This window comes from Mustela erminea, chromosome 9 (genome assembly GCF_009829155.1).
Source record: "Mustela erminea isolate mMusErm1 chromosome 9, mMusErm1.Pri, whole genome shotgun sequence".
In the NCBI taxonomy this organism is placed as follows: domain Eukaryota; kingdom Metazoa; phylum Chordata; class Mammalia; order Carnivora; family Mustelidae; genus Mustela; species Mustela erminea.
This window is the reverse complement of record NC_045622.1, coordinates 94,114,795-94,131,647: the sequence shown is the minus strand read 5'-3', so window position 1 is coordinate 94,131,647 and position 16,853 is coordinate 94,114,795. Positions and strand designations below refer to the sequence as shown.

At 46.1% G+C, this 16,853-nt stretch overlaps 1 protein-coding gene across 1 annotated transcript in view; it reads right to left on the bottom strand.

Moving 5' to 3' along the window:
* Positions 1–1,319: 1,319 nt before the first annotated feature.
* The window catches only part of EXT2 (exostosin glycosyltransferase 2), a 140,475-nt gene continuing 124,941 nt past the window's right edge, over positions 1,320–16,853 (bottom strand). The window contains exons 11-14 of the mRNA XM_032356825.1: positions 13,036–13,179; positions 10,397–10,525; positions 8,359–8,441; positions 1,320–2,092 (exon numbers count right to left, since the gene is read on the bottom strand). Coding sequence (XP_032212716.1) covers positions 1,954–2,092; positions 8,359–8,441; positions 10,397–10,525; positions 13,036–13,179 — 495 coding nt within the window. The 3' untranslated portion in view covers positions 1,320–1,953. The remainder of the gene's footprint in view (positions 2,093–8,358; positions 8,442–10,396; positions 10,526–13,035; positions 13,180–16,853) is intronic.

The following is a 16,853-nucleotide window of genomic DNA, read 5'->3' as shown; positions in this document are numbered from 1 at the left end:
ACGCGTAGAGCATCGGCGCCGTCCTTGGCTGCCCGCAAGGATTTTAATGGGAGGCCCGGCCCCTCCACCCACCCTGAATTCTGGGAAGCAAGTTAGGGAACCCCAGCAAGGGCAGCAGTACTTACCGTCTGTGACAACACAATGCCCCTTCTCTTGGTTTCCATCCTAGCATCCCCATAATTACAAATACGAGATTACAAGCCTTCCCACGTCCCCTACTGGTGGGAATGCAGTTATTCAAATCCACAGTATTTCTTAGGCACCAGTGTTTGAATGCAACACATCAGACAAATCACAGCTTCCGTGTCTGCACTTGCAAGGTGAACGGACGGGAGGGGACAGCGTCTCGCCCCTCCCACCAGAACAGCCCAGTGCTCTTACTCCTCCCTGCGAAAGAAGATCAAACTCTTGTGCTTCCCCCTTTCGGTTCGGCTGCTTCTTGAAGTTTCCTTTGCCCTCTCGGAGTCCATGGGAAGACATGCGAAGTGATTCTTGTTCAAACTATAGGTTTCAAAGCTATAGCTGGGTAACTCTGCACCTTCGTGTCACTCAAGAGAACAATGGGTGGTGGGTGAGTGACTCTGACGGGCACACAGCGAGGTTTCGGTAATTACAACCATATTCCAAGCAAATTGTCATGTATTCTGTGTTCTGGGGACATATGTTATGGCTAAAGCCCAAACTGTGGCTAATCTTAATATTAGAGCCAGAGAAATCTGTTTCGAATCCATAACATCTAACATTTGCCAGAGTAGATTTGTTCATCAACGGGGCTTAAAGAGGTATAATTCACACATGTGCAATATTACTAAATGCTGAAATTGAACGATTTAAATATCCCGGCAACTATTGCAAAGCGGTTGTTGGAGCAGCATTTAACATTAGCCAGAACCTCCCTGGCTAACGTTCAGTTTACATCGAAAGAATGAGGGAAATTTGGGCATCCCCTTGGGGTGAGGGTCACAGCTCCCTCGACGTGTACAGCAGGGAACTAGCGAGAGCAGCTCGGGGTATGGCTTTGGAGGCTGTTTTCCCTGAGAAGACCTACAAACACTGACTGGATCGAATCAAGAAGCAAACAGATTCCTCTGGAGGTTTTGGGAGGCATCTTCTCTCAGAATGTTTACAGTTTGGGGATCTTTTACTTGACGCGCATGGCCCCAGATGCTCCTCCTGGCCACATACCCTCCCAGACACAGACGGTAGACTGGAGGTAACCAGAAGATGGAGTTAACAGCACACACACACACACACACACACACACACACATACACACAGAACGTTCCTGGGATTCCCAATAATCAACATTTCAGACATAGTATAAAAAGGAATAAAAAATTATTTTAATCATACCAAAAAGCCAAACCAAAGAGGAATGGTTCATGGAACTTACAGGATCCCAATCCAGCACTGGGGGCTCTGCCCATGGGTGGGCCCAGCGCCCCCGGTCCCGGGGCAGATGTCAAATCCCAAGAAGATGTCGGGATTTTGCACCAAGTTCTTGGTTTGGCTTTTCTGCCTAAAAACCTCACTGATCTGAAATAGTTAAAGGTGAGATATGGGCGCGATCTACGTTGAGTCCCCACATCTAATATGGCTGGTAGGTTTGTCTTCTCCGCAGTCTTAGGGTCCGTGACGCCTCCCCCCAGATTGTCTTATTGGAACCGCAAACGAGGGGAGCCTGAGCTGGACTTAAGCCCAGAGTGTGCCATAAAGGCTTCCATTTGGCATTTTCAACAAGAAGCCATCAGAGATCATAGGAAACACTAGAACCAGGCACGCACCGTTCAAGGTGCTTCGACACTCTCTTCAGGTTCCGGTTCTTGAGGAAGCAGACTGGGCGTGCCGGCCCAGCATGTCCGTCAGAGAGCCCCCACACTCTGGTAGCAGAGCGCCGGGGCGTCCGTGTTCTCCCCGTCCAAGCTCAATGTTCAGACCTCCGCCAGGCCCGCTTCATAAGCTGCCGATGTTGGGGAAGCTCTTCAGTTTCTCCGGAAAGTCGTCTTTGTAGAGAACTGGGTCAGCCCGGTGCTCCACCACCTTAAGAGGCATGGTCCCAAAGACGGACGCAAACTTGTTGATGCACTCAGACCTGAGGGGTTTGGGGAGAGAGGCAGGTGATGGATGAGTGGGCAAGGAGTGAGGAAAATGGAGCAAATATTCAAGAGGCTGACAGATGAAAGCAAAACACGTACTGTTCGGTACTATTCAGTATCAACACAAGAAATCCTGGGCTCTTACAAAAGGGTGGGAAGGTGTGGACAGCAGAAGTGATCTGGGGGGACCGTGACCATTGTTCAGGGGGAGAAAGTGAACAGGGGGTGCTGTCTGGAGGCCACGGGCCTGCAGAGGTCAGAGTATTTTTTCCCTTCCCCCTCAAATTCCAGTCATTCTTCCCCCTCAGTACACACAGGCCTCAAACCAAGGTGGATTCACTGCCAACAATTCTTAACCCCCTGTGTGCCAGCTGAAGAGAAGGCGAAGGGGGAAAGGGTCCTGCATCTGAGCTCCAGCTTCCTGAAGTTTAGAAGGCCGAGGGAAGGACCTTACACCTGGAGCAGTGGAAGGCAGAAGGTAACAGGTGGGGAACCTCACCTCCGAACAATAAACCCTTCCCTCACTCAACCAGCATTTAAGGAGCGCAATCCCTGAACTGCTGGCCAGTGGAGAGCTGCCGTCCGTGCCCGCCGATCCCAGGCCAGAGCAAGCAGTGCCATCGGGCTCTGTGATGGAACAGCCTGGCAGCTCTGCGGGAGGGGAGACGACGTGTCCTCCTCTCCGTATCACCCCTGGAGCCCCGGAGCAACCTCCTCGGGGTGAGCAGGCCAGGCACACTGGTGGGAAATCGTTCTGGTCACTCAGGCCCACTGAGTGTGATAGCTGGCAGGACACATCCGGACCAGAGGGGAGAAACGAGCCCGTGAACGTGGCTTCAACCTCCAGGATGGATTTCGGAAAGGTCAGTACTGTCTCCCCTCAAGTCAGGCCCAGGCACCGGAGAGCTACGGTAAGAACAAACCAATCAGACAGGACCATTTACCCAAGAGGGGCCGAATTTCAAGACACAGACCAGAAGTCTCTTCCGTCCTGAGGTACCAGGAGCCTTGTCTCAAATTATTTTCATCTACAAGTGTTTGAGTCTTTGGAGCTTTAGGAAGAAACGAATTTATAAGGAGCCAGGCGTCAGTTCTTTCCTCTCGGTCATTACGTTTCTAAAACAATGTGTTACCGTTCCATTCGGAGCTCTTCTAGCTACCACCACTGTGTCCACCACCGTAAGTCAACAGCGAAGAGGTCTCAGAGGCTCTGGGCTCTGCTACAAGCGCGCTACGGAGATGAGGAACCCCCTCTATCATGCCAACAACCCTACTGTTACTCCCATTTTACACTGCGAAGACTGAGATATGGAGAAGCTGAGTAACACTTCCAAAGGGCAACTAACAGTAAGAGGCAGAACCAACGCCTGGAAGTCTGGCTACTGAGACTAAAAAATCTTAATGATGAGCTGATACGAATTTATTTGTGAATAAAATTCCCAAGTCCAAGTGGAGGGGCTGGAAATGAATTGCTGAGCACCTATTATGTACAAGATAATTTACAAATGTCATTTCTCTGATTCATTGAAGTAGGCCCCTTGGTAGCCCCAAGAGCTGGTTTATAGGAGCTTTCTGTTAGGGGCTGAGCAGTTAAAGCTGAGGCCTGAAGCCCCAGAGCTGGCAAGTGCTGGAGCTGGGTCTCTAATGCAGGTCTACACAGGCAAGTGCTGGAGCTGGGTCTCTAATGCGCATCTACACTGGCAAGTGCTGGAGCTGGGTCTCTAATGCGGGTCTACACGGGCAAGTGCTGGAGCTGGGTCTCTAACACAGGTCTACACAGGCAAGAGAGCCTTTGTGCTTTCCCTCACACTACCGTAACTCACGGGTAACGACCTTCCCTCCTGCTGGCAGTCCTGTGAGACTCAGGAGGTGGGCGTCCGAGGGGATCCCCGGGAAAGGCTGAGGTGTCTCTGCAAAGGGGTACTGAGTGAGCACAGGGACTTCCCTCTCCTCCAAGCATAGGGTCAAGGCAGTGGCAGACAAAGTCAGTCTCTCCAAGGTCTTACTCTTGGCAGTCCTTCTGCCTATAAACATGGACGGATTCTTCCAGTTTCCAGCCATCATGCCTGTGGACTCTGGCCAGCCAAGGCCAGCCGTGCCCAGCACAGGGACCAGTGAGTTTGTATTAAAGAAGGGCCACGGTTCTTGGCAGAGGACAGTGGCTCCACAGCCCGCTGGAGAGCACCGAGGACAATGTCTGCTCTGTAACTAGATCTGCCAACAGGGCCGGGCCACAGGCAAGAGGCCACTGGGGTGCAGGCCAGCTGACTTGCTGACAGCTGCCCCTGGCTAACCCAGTCCTAGTGAGTGCTTCTTTCTCTCCACACAGCCTGACCTGGGGAAGCTGTGGGTCACAGAGTGGTAAAGGTTCCTAACTCCGCAGCCAGGTACTAACAGTAGTTCCCTACTTTCTTCTCACACAGGGGCTCCGGGTTGGGCCGCAGGCTGGGGCAGGTGGTGAGGCTGGCCGCTTGCCAGTGGCTCACCTGAGCTGTCCTCTCAGTGGTTCACACAGTCAATGCTCGCCTGGGTTGGTTTTCTAATCTAGTACGAGTGGACTAAGAACCACTGTCTTCCTCTGAAGTGCTGGAAGCGTCTGTGGGAGAAGGACTCCCGGTTTTCTGTTTTCCTTGTAAACACATCCAATTACCTAAAGTAACCTGGAGCCCTGGGGACAAATGCTGGGGAAACTGGGAAGGAGATGGATGTGGCCCGGCACCAGGTTACAGGCTTTCCAGTGTTATTACCGCAATCATCTCCAGGACAAAACACAGTGTTTGGTACAAAGATGCTCAATAGGGATTTGTTGAACCCATGAATGGACACTGTAATTTGATAGGTATTAATATACCTATTTTAGGAGACGAAAAGACTGGAATTCAGGATAAGGCAAATCAATTTTGTTAAGTCAGCTACTAAGTGGCAGACCCATAATTAGAACAAAGATGGGCCTGAATCAAAATAGAATGCTCTTTCTTCAGATCACTGCTCTCTGCCATATTGCCTTAACTTGGTGAAACGACTGGTCAAAATGGACAGTTACAAAGACTTTTGCTTTTCTGGTTCTTAAAGCATTAACAGCAGATCCTGGAAATGGATGCTGGGCAGTAAAAGCTATGCTCCCACACAACTGAGATTTCTGTTCCGAGACCCCAAATATAAGAATAAATAAGCTTATTAAACCATAAAACCTAACACAAGGTCGTAACTTGCAGACTGGTTAACTTCTTTTGCTGTTTTGTGCAAACTGTGAATTCTGCAAAGGAAACTGTTTTTTAATAAGCCCCAACAAATGAACAATTCTACAGTTGTAACTCCATCTCTTGGTCTACCCAGGATGGCTTAAATCATGCCTTCCTCCCTCCCGACCTAAGTGCCTCATTTAATAATTTAGTGATTCAATCTTTAATCCAAATAGTTTTGCTCCCAGTTTCTGATTTCAAGATTGATTTCCTCTGTTCCCTATCGAATTTCTCAAAAGGGTACTCTACATTCACTGACTCCACTTCCCCCAACAGACTCACACGCCATAACCCTTAAGCCCCATCATTTTACGGCATTATTTTTTTCAAAGTCACCACTGAGCATTTAGCTCAAAGCCCTCTTTCCCAGGCTGCATGTTGCCTGCTCCTCCCTTGCTTCTGTGCACCGTAGACACTGCTTCGCTCCTGCCTTCTCTTCAGTTCCTCTTTCTGTCTCCTAAATGTCAGTTTCTCAAGATTCTGCCATTGCTTTTTCTCCAGTCAATGGCCATCTCTGGGCAGATGTCTTTCCAGTATCTACTCTTGTTTTCATCATCTTCCTGAAGCTCTAGCTGCACGTTTCCAGGTGTTTGCTCTCTATCTGTATCTGCACACACAGAGGGCAAGACCCGATCTTTCGCCCTCTTACTGCTCTCCGACCTGCAATTCGAATCACTGCCTGCCTCATGACTTACACTGCTGAAGGTACAACCATCCACACTCGTCCACACTCCTTCCTCGTGAACCGCAGTCTCCTCCTAACTGTATCATTCACACTGCAGACGGCACTACCATTTCTTCCTAACTTGAGATCTAAGCTCCCTCTGTCAATTCCTTCCCTATAACCTCTAGTTCTAGCATATCTTCCTTTGGGGAAAAACACAAATCCATGTCTCGTAATTTAATCCATCCCTTCCTTTCCGCACTCAACTTAGTTCAAGCTTTCCAAATGGGCTTTCTTCAATTTCTTCACCTTCATTCCATTCTGGGCACTACTTCCAGAAGAATCTCAAAACAATACTTAGACCACACTGCCCTGCTCAAACACCTTCAGGGGCATATTGGAGCCTGAAGAACAAGTTCAGACTCCTTCACTGGGCCCTCCTTTAGGGCCTGGCAGCATCAGGCCAGAGTTCTACACTCTAGCCAGCCCGGACCCGAACTGCTTGCCAGATACGCCTTCACCCTGCTGACTGAAACCTTTGGCCACCTAGTCTCCCCTGTCTGGGATTGCCTCTTTTTGCTCGGTGATCCTAGTGATCTCTGAAGGCTGATTTCAGGTGTCATCTTTTACAAAATTATTCCTAGTAATCAACCTAGCAAGAAGTTGCTTCTCTTTCCTCTGATCACTGGTAACACTCTGAGTCTCCCTCACGGCACTTATCACGTGAAGCTTTGGACTGTTAGGCACATGTGTGTGCATGCATTCATATTTATTGTGGTTAATTATAAACTCTGACAGCATCTGATTCAAGCCTCACAACATCTGGCCAGTCGCCTAGTCTATTTTCAAAAGTCTATTTCCAAGAGAAGCCCCCACATCCCTCTCAGTTACTTTCTGCAGTGTTTAATAATAATTCTATCTAAATTACATCTCTCTCGCCGCATGTTAAGTCTCTTTACATTTGTTATGTCAGGGGTGCTAGAGGAGTTGTTTAGCCTTAGCATGAACCACAAGGCCATCATCAGGCCAATCCTTCACCCTAAATTCCTATCTTATACCTTAGAACCTCACCATTTTAACTCAGCCCAATCAATTACCCAATTGCTTAATGCTATGAATTCTCCCAAACATACAGAATAGAGGTAGGTTTAATAATAATCTCATGTAGTCCAATATAACTGTAATTGGTATCTCTTCTAGATGAGCTGTGACAGTTAATATCACTGCCCTTGACTGTGTAATTCCTATGATACCGTGACAGATAGTTCCCAAATCACATATTATTTCGTATTGACAGCCGATAAAAGTCATGCCTTTTGGGTAAGATATTTATATATGAAAGAGTAAAGGATTCTTTAGAGGGTAAGAATAAGAAATAAGAAGGAGGAAAGACTCATAGAAGAATCTAGACCAAGTGAAACAACTTTTTGTACAAAAAAATCCTCCAGGCTTTAAGGACTTGAACGTGGCTGAGACCCCAGAAATGGACGCTCCAAGAAGATCCAATAAGCCTGTGGAAACCTGACTCAGTATCTTATTCTGTAAGGACCACTCTAACACTCTCTGAGTGCTTGACAACAGTGTCACTGATGTCTGAGCTTGCTGTCTCATGTAAGGAGCTGCCTTCTGGGAGAATTAGGTTTGATTAGGAAGATGCCAAGCTTGGGGACCTTTGCGTTACAAGAGGGAAGGATGAGGCCTACTCCAAGATTAAAACAGTCCTGTGGGAAGACATACACCTCCCATATGTTTTATGTTCACTTACAGGGTTCAGTATCACATTCCACACAAAGTGTGCTTGTTGAGTAACTGACCAAATTGAAATAATAGGAGTATCTCAGGGCTGCCTTGCGCATCTCTCTCTCTCTCTCTCTCTCTCTCTCTCTCTCTCTGTAATGGAAAGAGCTCTGCTTTCAATTCTGTTCTTGGTAGGTGTTTTGGTCAGCAAAGGTAAACTGTCTCTGGGTCTGGTTTAATTCTTCCTAATGAAACCTTTACTGTCACATGGAGGTACTATCCTGCAAAACAATCTAGTACTTTCTTGGAATTAACTAGCTTCCAGTCAAATGACTGTGGACGGTTAACGGCTTCATCCACATGGAGAACCCGACTCCTGGAGCTTAAGGCCAGCTATATTTTTAAGACCCTTCCAGCCATTACAAATTGAGTGAGGAGCATTCCAAATTAATTCTTTGGGTGACCTGGTCTTGAACTAACCCAATTCCCACAGTGCCAAAGGAGGTGACTATGGCTACTAGCTGCTGTCCTTATATCTCCAGCAAGTCCCATAAACAGGCCCAAAGCAGGAAATGGGGATCAGAGGCTAGGGCAGACTTCTGGTTAGAGGCTCACTCACCTCTCCACCATGTGCGTCTGGTCAAGTGAAAGCCCGTCAATGGCTGTGCACTCAGGACACTTGAATTTCTTTCGCGGAGTTACCTGCCAGGGAAGGACACAAATACACCTGGCTGTCAGTGCCAAGGAAACCATGCTTGTGACACCACCGTGCGTGCTTCTGCTCTGTAAGCCAAGCTGCCTCCTCCCTCCACAGGCACACATACGCCCGTCGTGGGCTCGCGCGCACGCACACGCGCGCGCACACACACACACACACACCTCACCGTTCTTCCATTCAATTCTGTCTGGCTTGGCCAACAGCAGAACTCACAAGGGCCCAATAAAAAAGGCTTGGAGGGCTTTTGCCTTCTGTAACTGGAAAGAAGTGGTGATGACAAGCTCCTTAATTCCTGTTTAATGACTGTTTTCTCACTGCCAAGGTCCTTGTATAAACACCATTTGTTCTTGCAGCCATAAGGGCGATGAAATACAGCTTCCCATAACTTTCACCGTAACCTTAGTTCCAACAGGCACTCATTTTCCCTCTTCCAGCTAAAGGCAAGCACTCTGAGCAGCGCCATGGTCTTGAAGATGCCAGGTTATTTTGCAATTCCCTCTGATGAGGGAAAAAACCCAATGGTCCCCCTCACCATCTGAATTCTTTTCCCTGCCTTTCCCTCCTGCGCTCCCGAACCTTCAACAGCTAATGATTTTCTTAGCAAACCCAGGGAGACTATTACCCTAACCTAGTGAAGCTAAGTAAACCGCAGTGAGACGGGGGTTGGGGGAAGGAGAAGAGCACACAGATGGTGGAATGACTTCACAGAGTAAGCAGGCGCAGCCAAAAATATCTTGAAGCACATCAAAAAGCAATTTTGGAGATAAGAGGGGTTCTTTTAAAATTAGTTTTGTGATTTACATGCTTTTTCTTGCGGTGAGCGCTGACGGCGTCAGAGGGCTGGGGGAGGGGAAGGCCCGGACCAAGGTCACAGAGCACAGATGAGGACTCTTCCTCTTTCCTTAGTCACTTTGGTTTAATCCAGCTTCTCCCATCAACTTATAGCACGAACAATCACCGGGGATGCCATACCACACGTCTAGTGTAAGCTTCAGTATGGGAAGACTCCAGTACAGGAATCTGGCCTAGAAGCATTGCCTATTTTTCTATGGAATTCTAATCCAGAAGGAAACAGGGTCACGACAATTCCACTCATAAAAAAGATGTAAACTCTCTTTGTATCTGGCAATCTGGATTGAGCAAAATCTGTGTTTCAGGAATAGACACTACAGATACAGAGACATTACAGATACAGAGATCCCCATGTGATTCTTACGTACTCTCAGCTTTTAATTTGTTATGGGAAAGGTAGTTTCAAAAAAACTGGTGACTGGTATTTAGAACAATATTTAGAAAAACTACAGTTGTAACTGGACAGGGTGTATTATCTTCTCGGTATCTTTAAAAATAAAACCCAGCCACCCTGAGAGAGCTGTAAGTTGCATTCTTTAACTAACAGATTTAGATTCCAAATCAGATTTGAGAATACAATTGAAGGTTTTTAAAAACATAATTGGTAGGCTGACCACCCCAGCCTTTATCTCTAATACTGGATATTAGAAACTGTATCAAAGAAACCATAAAGGTGCCTGGGGGGCTCAGTTGGTTAAGCGACTGCCTTCGGCTCAGTCATGACCCCAGAGTTCTGGGATGGAGCCCTGCCTCGGGCTCCCTGCTCAGTGGGGAGCCAGCTTCTCCTTCTCCTACTCCCCCTGCTTGTGTACCCTCTCTGCTGTCTCTCTCTGTCAAATAAATGAATAAATAATATTTAAAAAATAAAGAAACCACATAAAAAAAGAAAACATGTTTAAATTTTCAAAGCCTAGCTTTAATGTTATAATGTGATTGCATCAATCGCAGAATCTGAAAGCTAGAAGGAGCTTGAAGTTCACATAATCCAAAGCTTCATTTACATTCATGAGAACGTCTCAGGCTCAGAGAAACAAAAACTTACGCAAGATCACGCAGTTGGTGGCAGAGCTGGACCGGGATGTCTTACCTTGATGACAGCTTTCCCTGTGACGTTAGCCACCAGGAAATTCATGGCAATGTCTTCACAGTTCATATGAGCGTCCACCCAGTTCTTGATGTCGCCAGGCATTTTATAGGTATACAGGTAATTAAAATACTGTCAGGTGAGACAAAAAGAAAAAAGAGTGAAACACCGGTGCCCCGTGGTTAACAATCGAAGGACAATTTAATCATGGGGACATGATTCTGTTTAATCATGAGGACAAGCATTCTGTTGTAAGATTAATTACAAGGCTGTAAGAACTATTAGAATGCTTTTTTTGGTCAGATGACCAAGAATCTTTCACACTGTCATTCTTTTAAAAATCGCCTATTATAAGCAGAGGAGAGACAGAGAGTGAAGCCCTTGTAGGATGCAGGCCATTTGGACTCATATATCATATGTTTAATAAATAAAATATCAGTCAGAGACACACTACACACTGATCTCTACTCGGTTCTTCTTCTGGAGGCACAGCGCTCAATCCTGGGCTCTATGTTCTGCTTACAGACTGCAAACAGAAACAGAGAGAACCTCCCGGTATACTGACCTGCAAAGGTGTGCACTTTTTTTTTTTTTTTAAAGATTTTATTTATTTATTTGAGGTAGGCAGAGAGGCAGGCAGAGAGAGAGGAGGAAGCAGGCTCCCCGCTGAGCAGAGAGCCCAATGCGGGGCTCGATCCCAGGACCCTGGGATCGTGACCTGAGCTGAAGGCAGAGGCTTAACCCACTGAGCCACCCAGGCACTCCAGGTATGCGCTTTTTGAAGTAAAATACAAAATGTGGGGCACCTGGGTGGCTCAGTGGGTTAAGCCGCTGCCTTCGGCTCAGGTCATGATCTCGGGGTCCTGGGATCGAGTCCCGCATCGGGCTCTCTGCTCGGCAGAGAGCCTGCTTCCTCCTCCTCTCTCTCTCTCTCTGCCTGCCTCTCTGCCTACTTGTGATTTCTCTCTGTCAAATAACTAAATAAAATCTTTAAAAATAAAATAAAATAAAATAAAATACAAAATGAGGCAATTCTGGGTTTTTTTTCAAAGATTTGTTTATTTTAGACAGATTGTGTGTGCGTGCGCGTGCACGTGTAAGGAGGGGGAGGGGCAGAGGGAGAGGGAGAGGGACAAGCAAGGCTTGGAGCAGAGCTGAGTGCGGAGCCTATGCATAGCTTGAACCCAGGACCCTAAGATTGTGACCCAAGCCAAAATCAAGAGTCAGACGCTCAACCCACCGAGCCCCAAAATAAGGCAATTCTGAAGCTGCCACAGTTCTGAAGCTCTACATGTATGAGATAGTGTAGAAATTCATTGGTGGGGGAGCCAGTGTACAAGTGAATGATCATAAACCCCACGAATTATAAGCCTCACTTTACTTATTTAATTATTGCTAAGAACAAAGCCCATTTCTGGACTGAGAACCCTGAAAAACACACAGCAGGGCTGAGAAAGCAACAGGCCATCACTGTCCCATAGTTCCGCTCCTTGAATGGCCCCAGGGTGGCCAGAGACGTGCAGGACACTCCTAACGGCAGCAGCTCGGGCCGCTGCTGATGACGGAGCAGGTATCACGGTTCAAGTCAACCCCACACTCCCAGCGGTGCTCTACCTTCAACCTGAATATTCTAAAGTCCCAAGCATCCTCTTTCAACCTCTCCCTAATAAAAAAGTCAAAAACGTGAAGGGACCATTCTCAGAAGAAATATAAAAGACACAAAAAAATCTCAACCACAGTAGTGCAATCAGAGTGAAAACAGTAAGATCCCTTTTCACCTTTCAAAACAGCTCAGTCTTGTTTTCCCTTTCTACATATTTCATGCAAGTGGGGGTTATAGTAAGATAGTTTTATATTTTGTTGGTGGGAAGATAAATTGGGGCAAACAATACTGAAAACAACAGACATATATATATATATATATATATATATATATATCTTAAAACCTCCCCCAAACGTTCATTCCCTTTGCTATAATTCCACTTGTAGAAATCTATCATAACGATCACATGTATAAACAGTTGTGAAAACAGATACTAATTGCTACTAAAGCATTAGCTATTAAGCATTATCTAAAATTGCCCCAAAAATCTGAGGCTATCTAAATATCCAGTGCTAGAAGAATAGTTACACATAATTTATGGGTATTGGTACAACAGCATATTAGCAATTATGTGATGAAGGAATGCTGATGTTAATAACTCATAATATATGCAAAAATCAAGCTAATGAGGATATTTACAACTGTCCATGTGAATAAGTAAATAAAAGGCAAACTGGAGAAAACATCTATACAATAACGATGGTTATCTGTAAGGGATTGGATTACGAGTGACTTTCGTGTATGTGTGTGTCTTATATGATAACATTTGTTATGAATTTTCCATATTTTCTATTATGAGCATGCAGTATTTGTATAATAAGAAAAATAACTTAAAAAAAAATCATACAACATAGCCTTTCTTTCTTCCTTTTTTAACTGAAGTGGAGTTGACACACACGACACCGTGGCGTCTGGAGGCCCTCTGAGGAGGACATTTTTCCTGAACTCAGCAGAAATTCAACTGGGCCACACAGAACAAGCGTCGTGCGTGCAGTGTTGTTACCTCAGACCCACTTGCCCAGCCTGCCCCCCACCTTACCTTGTGATAAAAAGCTGCCCCCGTGAGCACCATGGACACCTCATTGGTCCACTCAGACTCGTACTTCCACTTACTCATCTCGTGGTCCCAGAGGTGCAGACGACCAGGGTAACCCACCAGACGGTCAGGAAACTCCCGCCAGACCTGAGGGAGAAACACATCCAGTTCAGACAGCGAGCAAACCCAGTGCTGCATCACCCAAATGGTACAGAAGGACTCCCAGAGCCAGATCCTCACCAGCTAAGGTTGGAATGGGCTTCTGAAGAGGTCTTCAGAAAGGGCTATTCTACCAATATTCGAAGGTATGTGTGGGCTCTAATTTCCTCCAAATCCTCCTACCATTGCTGGGCAATTTTAAGTCATGTAGTAATAATTCACTTCTTTGGAACAAAGTAGGGAATCCCCTAACAAAAGAGGAAGGAAACAGGTGCCATTCTTCATGCGCACACACGAAGAACAAATGGACCCCTATAACTTAACTGTCCTCATGTATTTTTTTTTTTTTTGAAGATTTTTTCATTAGAGAGAGAGAACAAGCCCACAAATGGGGCTGTAGGGGTGAGGGGACAGGGAGAAGGAGACTCCCCGCTGAGCAGGGAGCCTGACAAGGGGCTAGATCCCAGAATGCTGGGATCATGACCTGAGCCGAAGGCAGAGACGCTCAACAGACTGTCCTCATTTATAGTAAATCTGGTAATTCTGAAAACTTCGTCTCTGTTTGTAAAGATTTATTTATTTATTTATTTATTTATTTAGAAAGTGAGGGAGTGAGCAAGAGGTGGGGAGGGGCAGAGGGCAAGTCTTAAACTCAACACCCAGAGCATCGCTCCATGTGAGGCTTGATATCATGACCCTGAGATCATGACCTGAGCTGAAACCAAGAGTCAGATGCTTCACTGACTATACTATCCAGGTGCCCCGAAAGTCTGTTCTAAAAAAAAAATAAGTTTTAAAACCCTAATTCCCTGGAGCACACAGCCATGCTTACGACCTTTTAGAAGCCTCGCATATAGAGAACGCATCTCATTCTATAATCTGTAACATACTGGAAACAAAAGCTTGATCTCCTTATTTGGTAAGACTCTTAGATACTGTTTTATGAAACAGAATCTGGTATACTGGGGGTGGGTTACTTCCAGTATCTTTCCTCGTGTATTTCTGTATAAGTCAGTCTAACTTTAGTTGAAAGAAGAGGAAGTTTGTGCCGTTACGGAGTACTGCCCGCTTAGCAGCTCTTCACGGTACCACTTCTCAGCAAGCAGGATTCCTCATCCTTTACCAGGCCTCGGAACAAGAGAGCTCCCGAGGGTCCGATCCTGTGCCCTAGTCTCCTCTTTAAACAAGCTGAGTCATTTCAACTAGTTTCAATCACTTTTAAATACCTCCTCTGATCTTCTGACCTCTGAATCTGTTTGGCCTAGAGTGTTCCTGAGAAAACCAATCACTTAATATCTTCAACGGGATAAACAATGGGCACCTCAAACTTAACATGTCCAACACATAACTCTTGAGTCCCTGTCCCCGGAGAAGCCATTCTCTCAATCCTCTCCATCTCACCAAATCATCTACCCGACTGCCCCAGCCAAAAAGCTACAAGTCAGTCTTTATTCCCTCCTCTCCTTCTTCCCCACACCCCATCCATCAGCAGGTCCTGCTGGCTCTACTTCTGACCACCTCCGGCCAATTCTCCCGCCCCTCTCTCTAGCTCAAACCACCATCATCCCTCACCTAGACTGTTGTTAACAGGCCTCTAACTCATGTCCTTGCTTCCACGCTCACCCTTCCAAACCATTATTTACACAGTGTCTCTAACAGGACTATTCTTAATAGAATATTAGAGAACAGATGGTCCCTAACTGACAATAGTTCAACTTAACGGTTTTTCAACTTTACGATGGTAAAAAAGCAATATGCGTTCAGTAGAACGCTACTTTGAATTTTTGAATTTGAATTTGGGTCTTTTCCTGGGCCATCTCCCATGATGCGGGGCACCAGCAGGGAGTAGCAGCTCCGAGTCAGGCCCGCAATCACCAGGATCAACGATCAGTACACTTAAAACCATCCTCTACTCAAACAACTCTTCTGTTTTTTGCTCTCAGGATTCAATAAATTATTTTATTATTATAAAGTACTTTATATTACTTTATTATTATAAGTACTTTATTATTTGTAATAATACTTTAGTATTATACTTTATTATTTAATACTTTATTATATAAATACTTCATTTTTTATTTAAATACTTTATTATTTACTTTATAGTAAATTAATACTTTATTATTATAAAACAGCCTTTGTGTTAGATGATCTTGCCCAACTATAGGCTAATGTAAGTGTTCTGAGCATTTTTTTTTTTAACATTTTCTTTATTTTAGAGACAGACAGAGCACACAAGCAGGGTGAGGAGCAGAGGAAGAGGGACAAGCAGACTCCACACAGAGCTGGATGTGGGGCTTTATCTCACAACCCTGAGATCATGACCTGAGCCAAAATCAAGAGTTGGACGCTTAACTGAGTGGGCTACCCAGGCGCCCTAATTCACAACAGTTTTATCAGGTAAGCCTCTGCTAAGCTGAGAAAGATCTGTTTGAGGGTAAATCAACCAACAGGCTGCATCCTATTTTATGTGTGTATATATATACATATATACAAAAGTATTTTAAATTAATGTTATCTTCGGCACGTATTTACCCTCACATATATGTCGTATGGTCATACGCTGCGGCATGTGGGGGCTTCCCCAGTGCCCACATGTCACTGAGCCGGGGACAATGCACCGTGGTTTTCCCCAGGGCAGAGATGGTGTACAAGCTCCCCGCCCCCTTTTGTAGTTTGCTAGGGATACTCTAACGAAGTCACCACACCAGGTGGCTTATAATGGCAGAAATCCAGAACTCTGAAATGAAGGTGTGGGTAGGGCCACGCTCCCTCTGACTCCTTTCAGGGCCTTCCTTGCTGCTCTCAGGCTTCAGTGGCTGGCCGCCAGTCGTGGGCATTCCTTGGCTTGCGGATGCATCACGCCTAACCTCTCTCTTCATTCGGCCTTCCTCCCTCTGTGCATGTGTCTGCGTCTGTGGCCAAATTTCTCCTTTTCGTGAGAACACCAGTCCGAGTGGATTAGGATCCACCCTTATGACGTCATTTTAACTCGTTACCTCTAAAGAGATCCTATTTCCAAATAAGGTTACTAAGGGTGAGGATTTCAACATAAGTTTTCAGGGGGAACACCCCAAAATCTTTAAGAACTATTCTACCCCTGAAAGGAAACAAAAATGGGTTCCTGCTGACGAAGAATAAGAGCCAAAGTCCTCAGCATACTCTAAGGGCCCAGCCGCCCCCCCCCTCCTCTTGCCACGTTCTGCCACACTTCTGTGGCCCTTCTGCTCTAGAATCGTGATGGCTCATCTCCTTCTTCTGCCTGGAATGTCGTCCCAGCTCTCCAGAAAGCTAGTTCTTGTTCATCAGTCAAGTCTCTGCTTAAATGGCACCTACTCTCGAGAGGACTTTTCAGACTTTCCTACCCAAAGTAAACACTGTCTCCCTCCCAGCCATTCCTCATCACATGCCCTCACCCCAGGCTTTCCTTCACCAAACGTTCATTTTTGGGAATTGTTCTGGTTATTTATTGTTTCCTGATCGAGCACCTATTTTCCTCCCACAGAACTGGATCTCCACGAAGACAGAGCTCTGTCTGATTCGCTGTGGTTTCCCAAGCACAAAGAGCAGTGCCTGCGCAGGACAGCGTTCCACTGACACTCACGGAACGCACAGATGGTCACGACCTCAGCAGGCAAAAAAGCTGAGACTAAAAGGAGGGA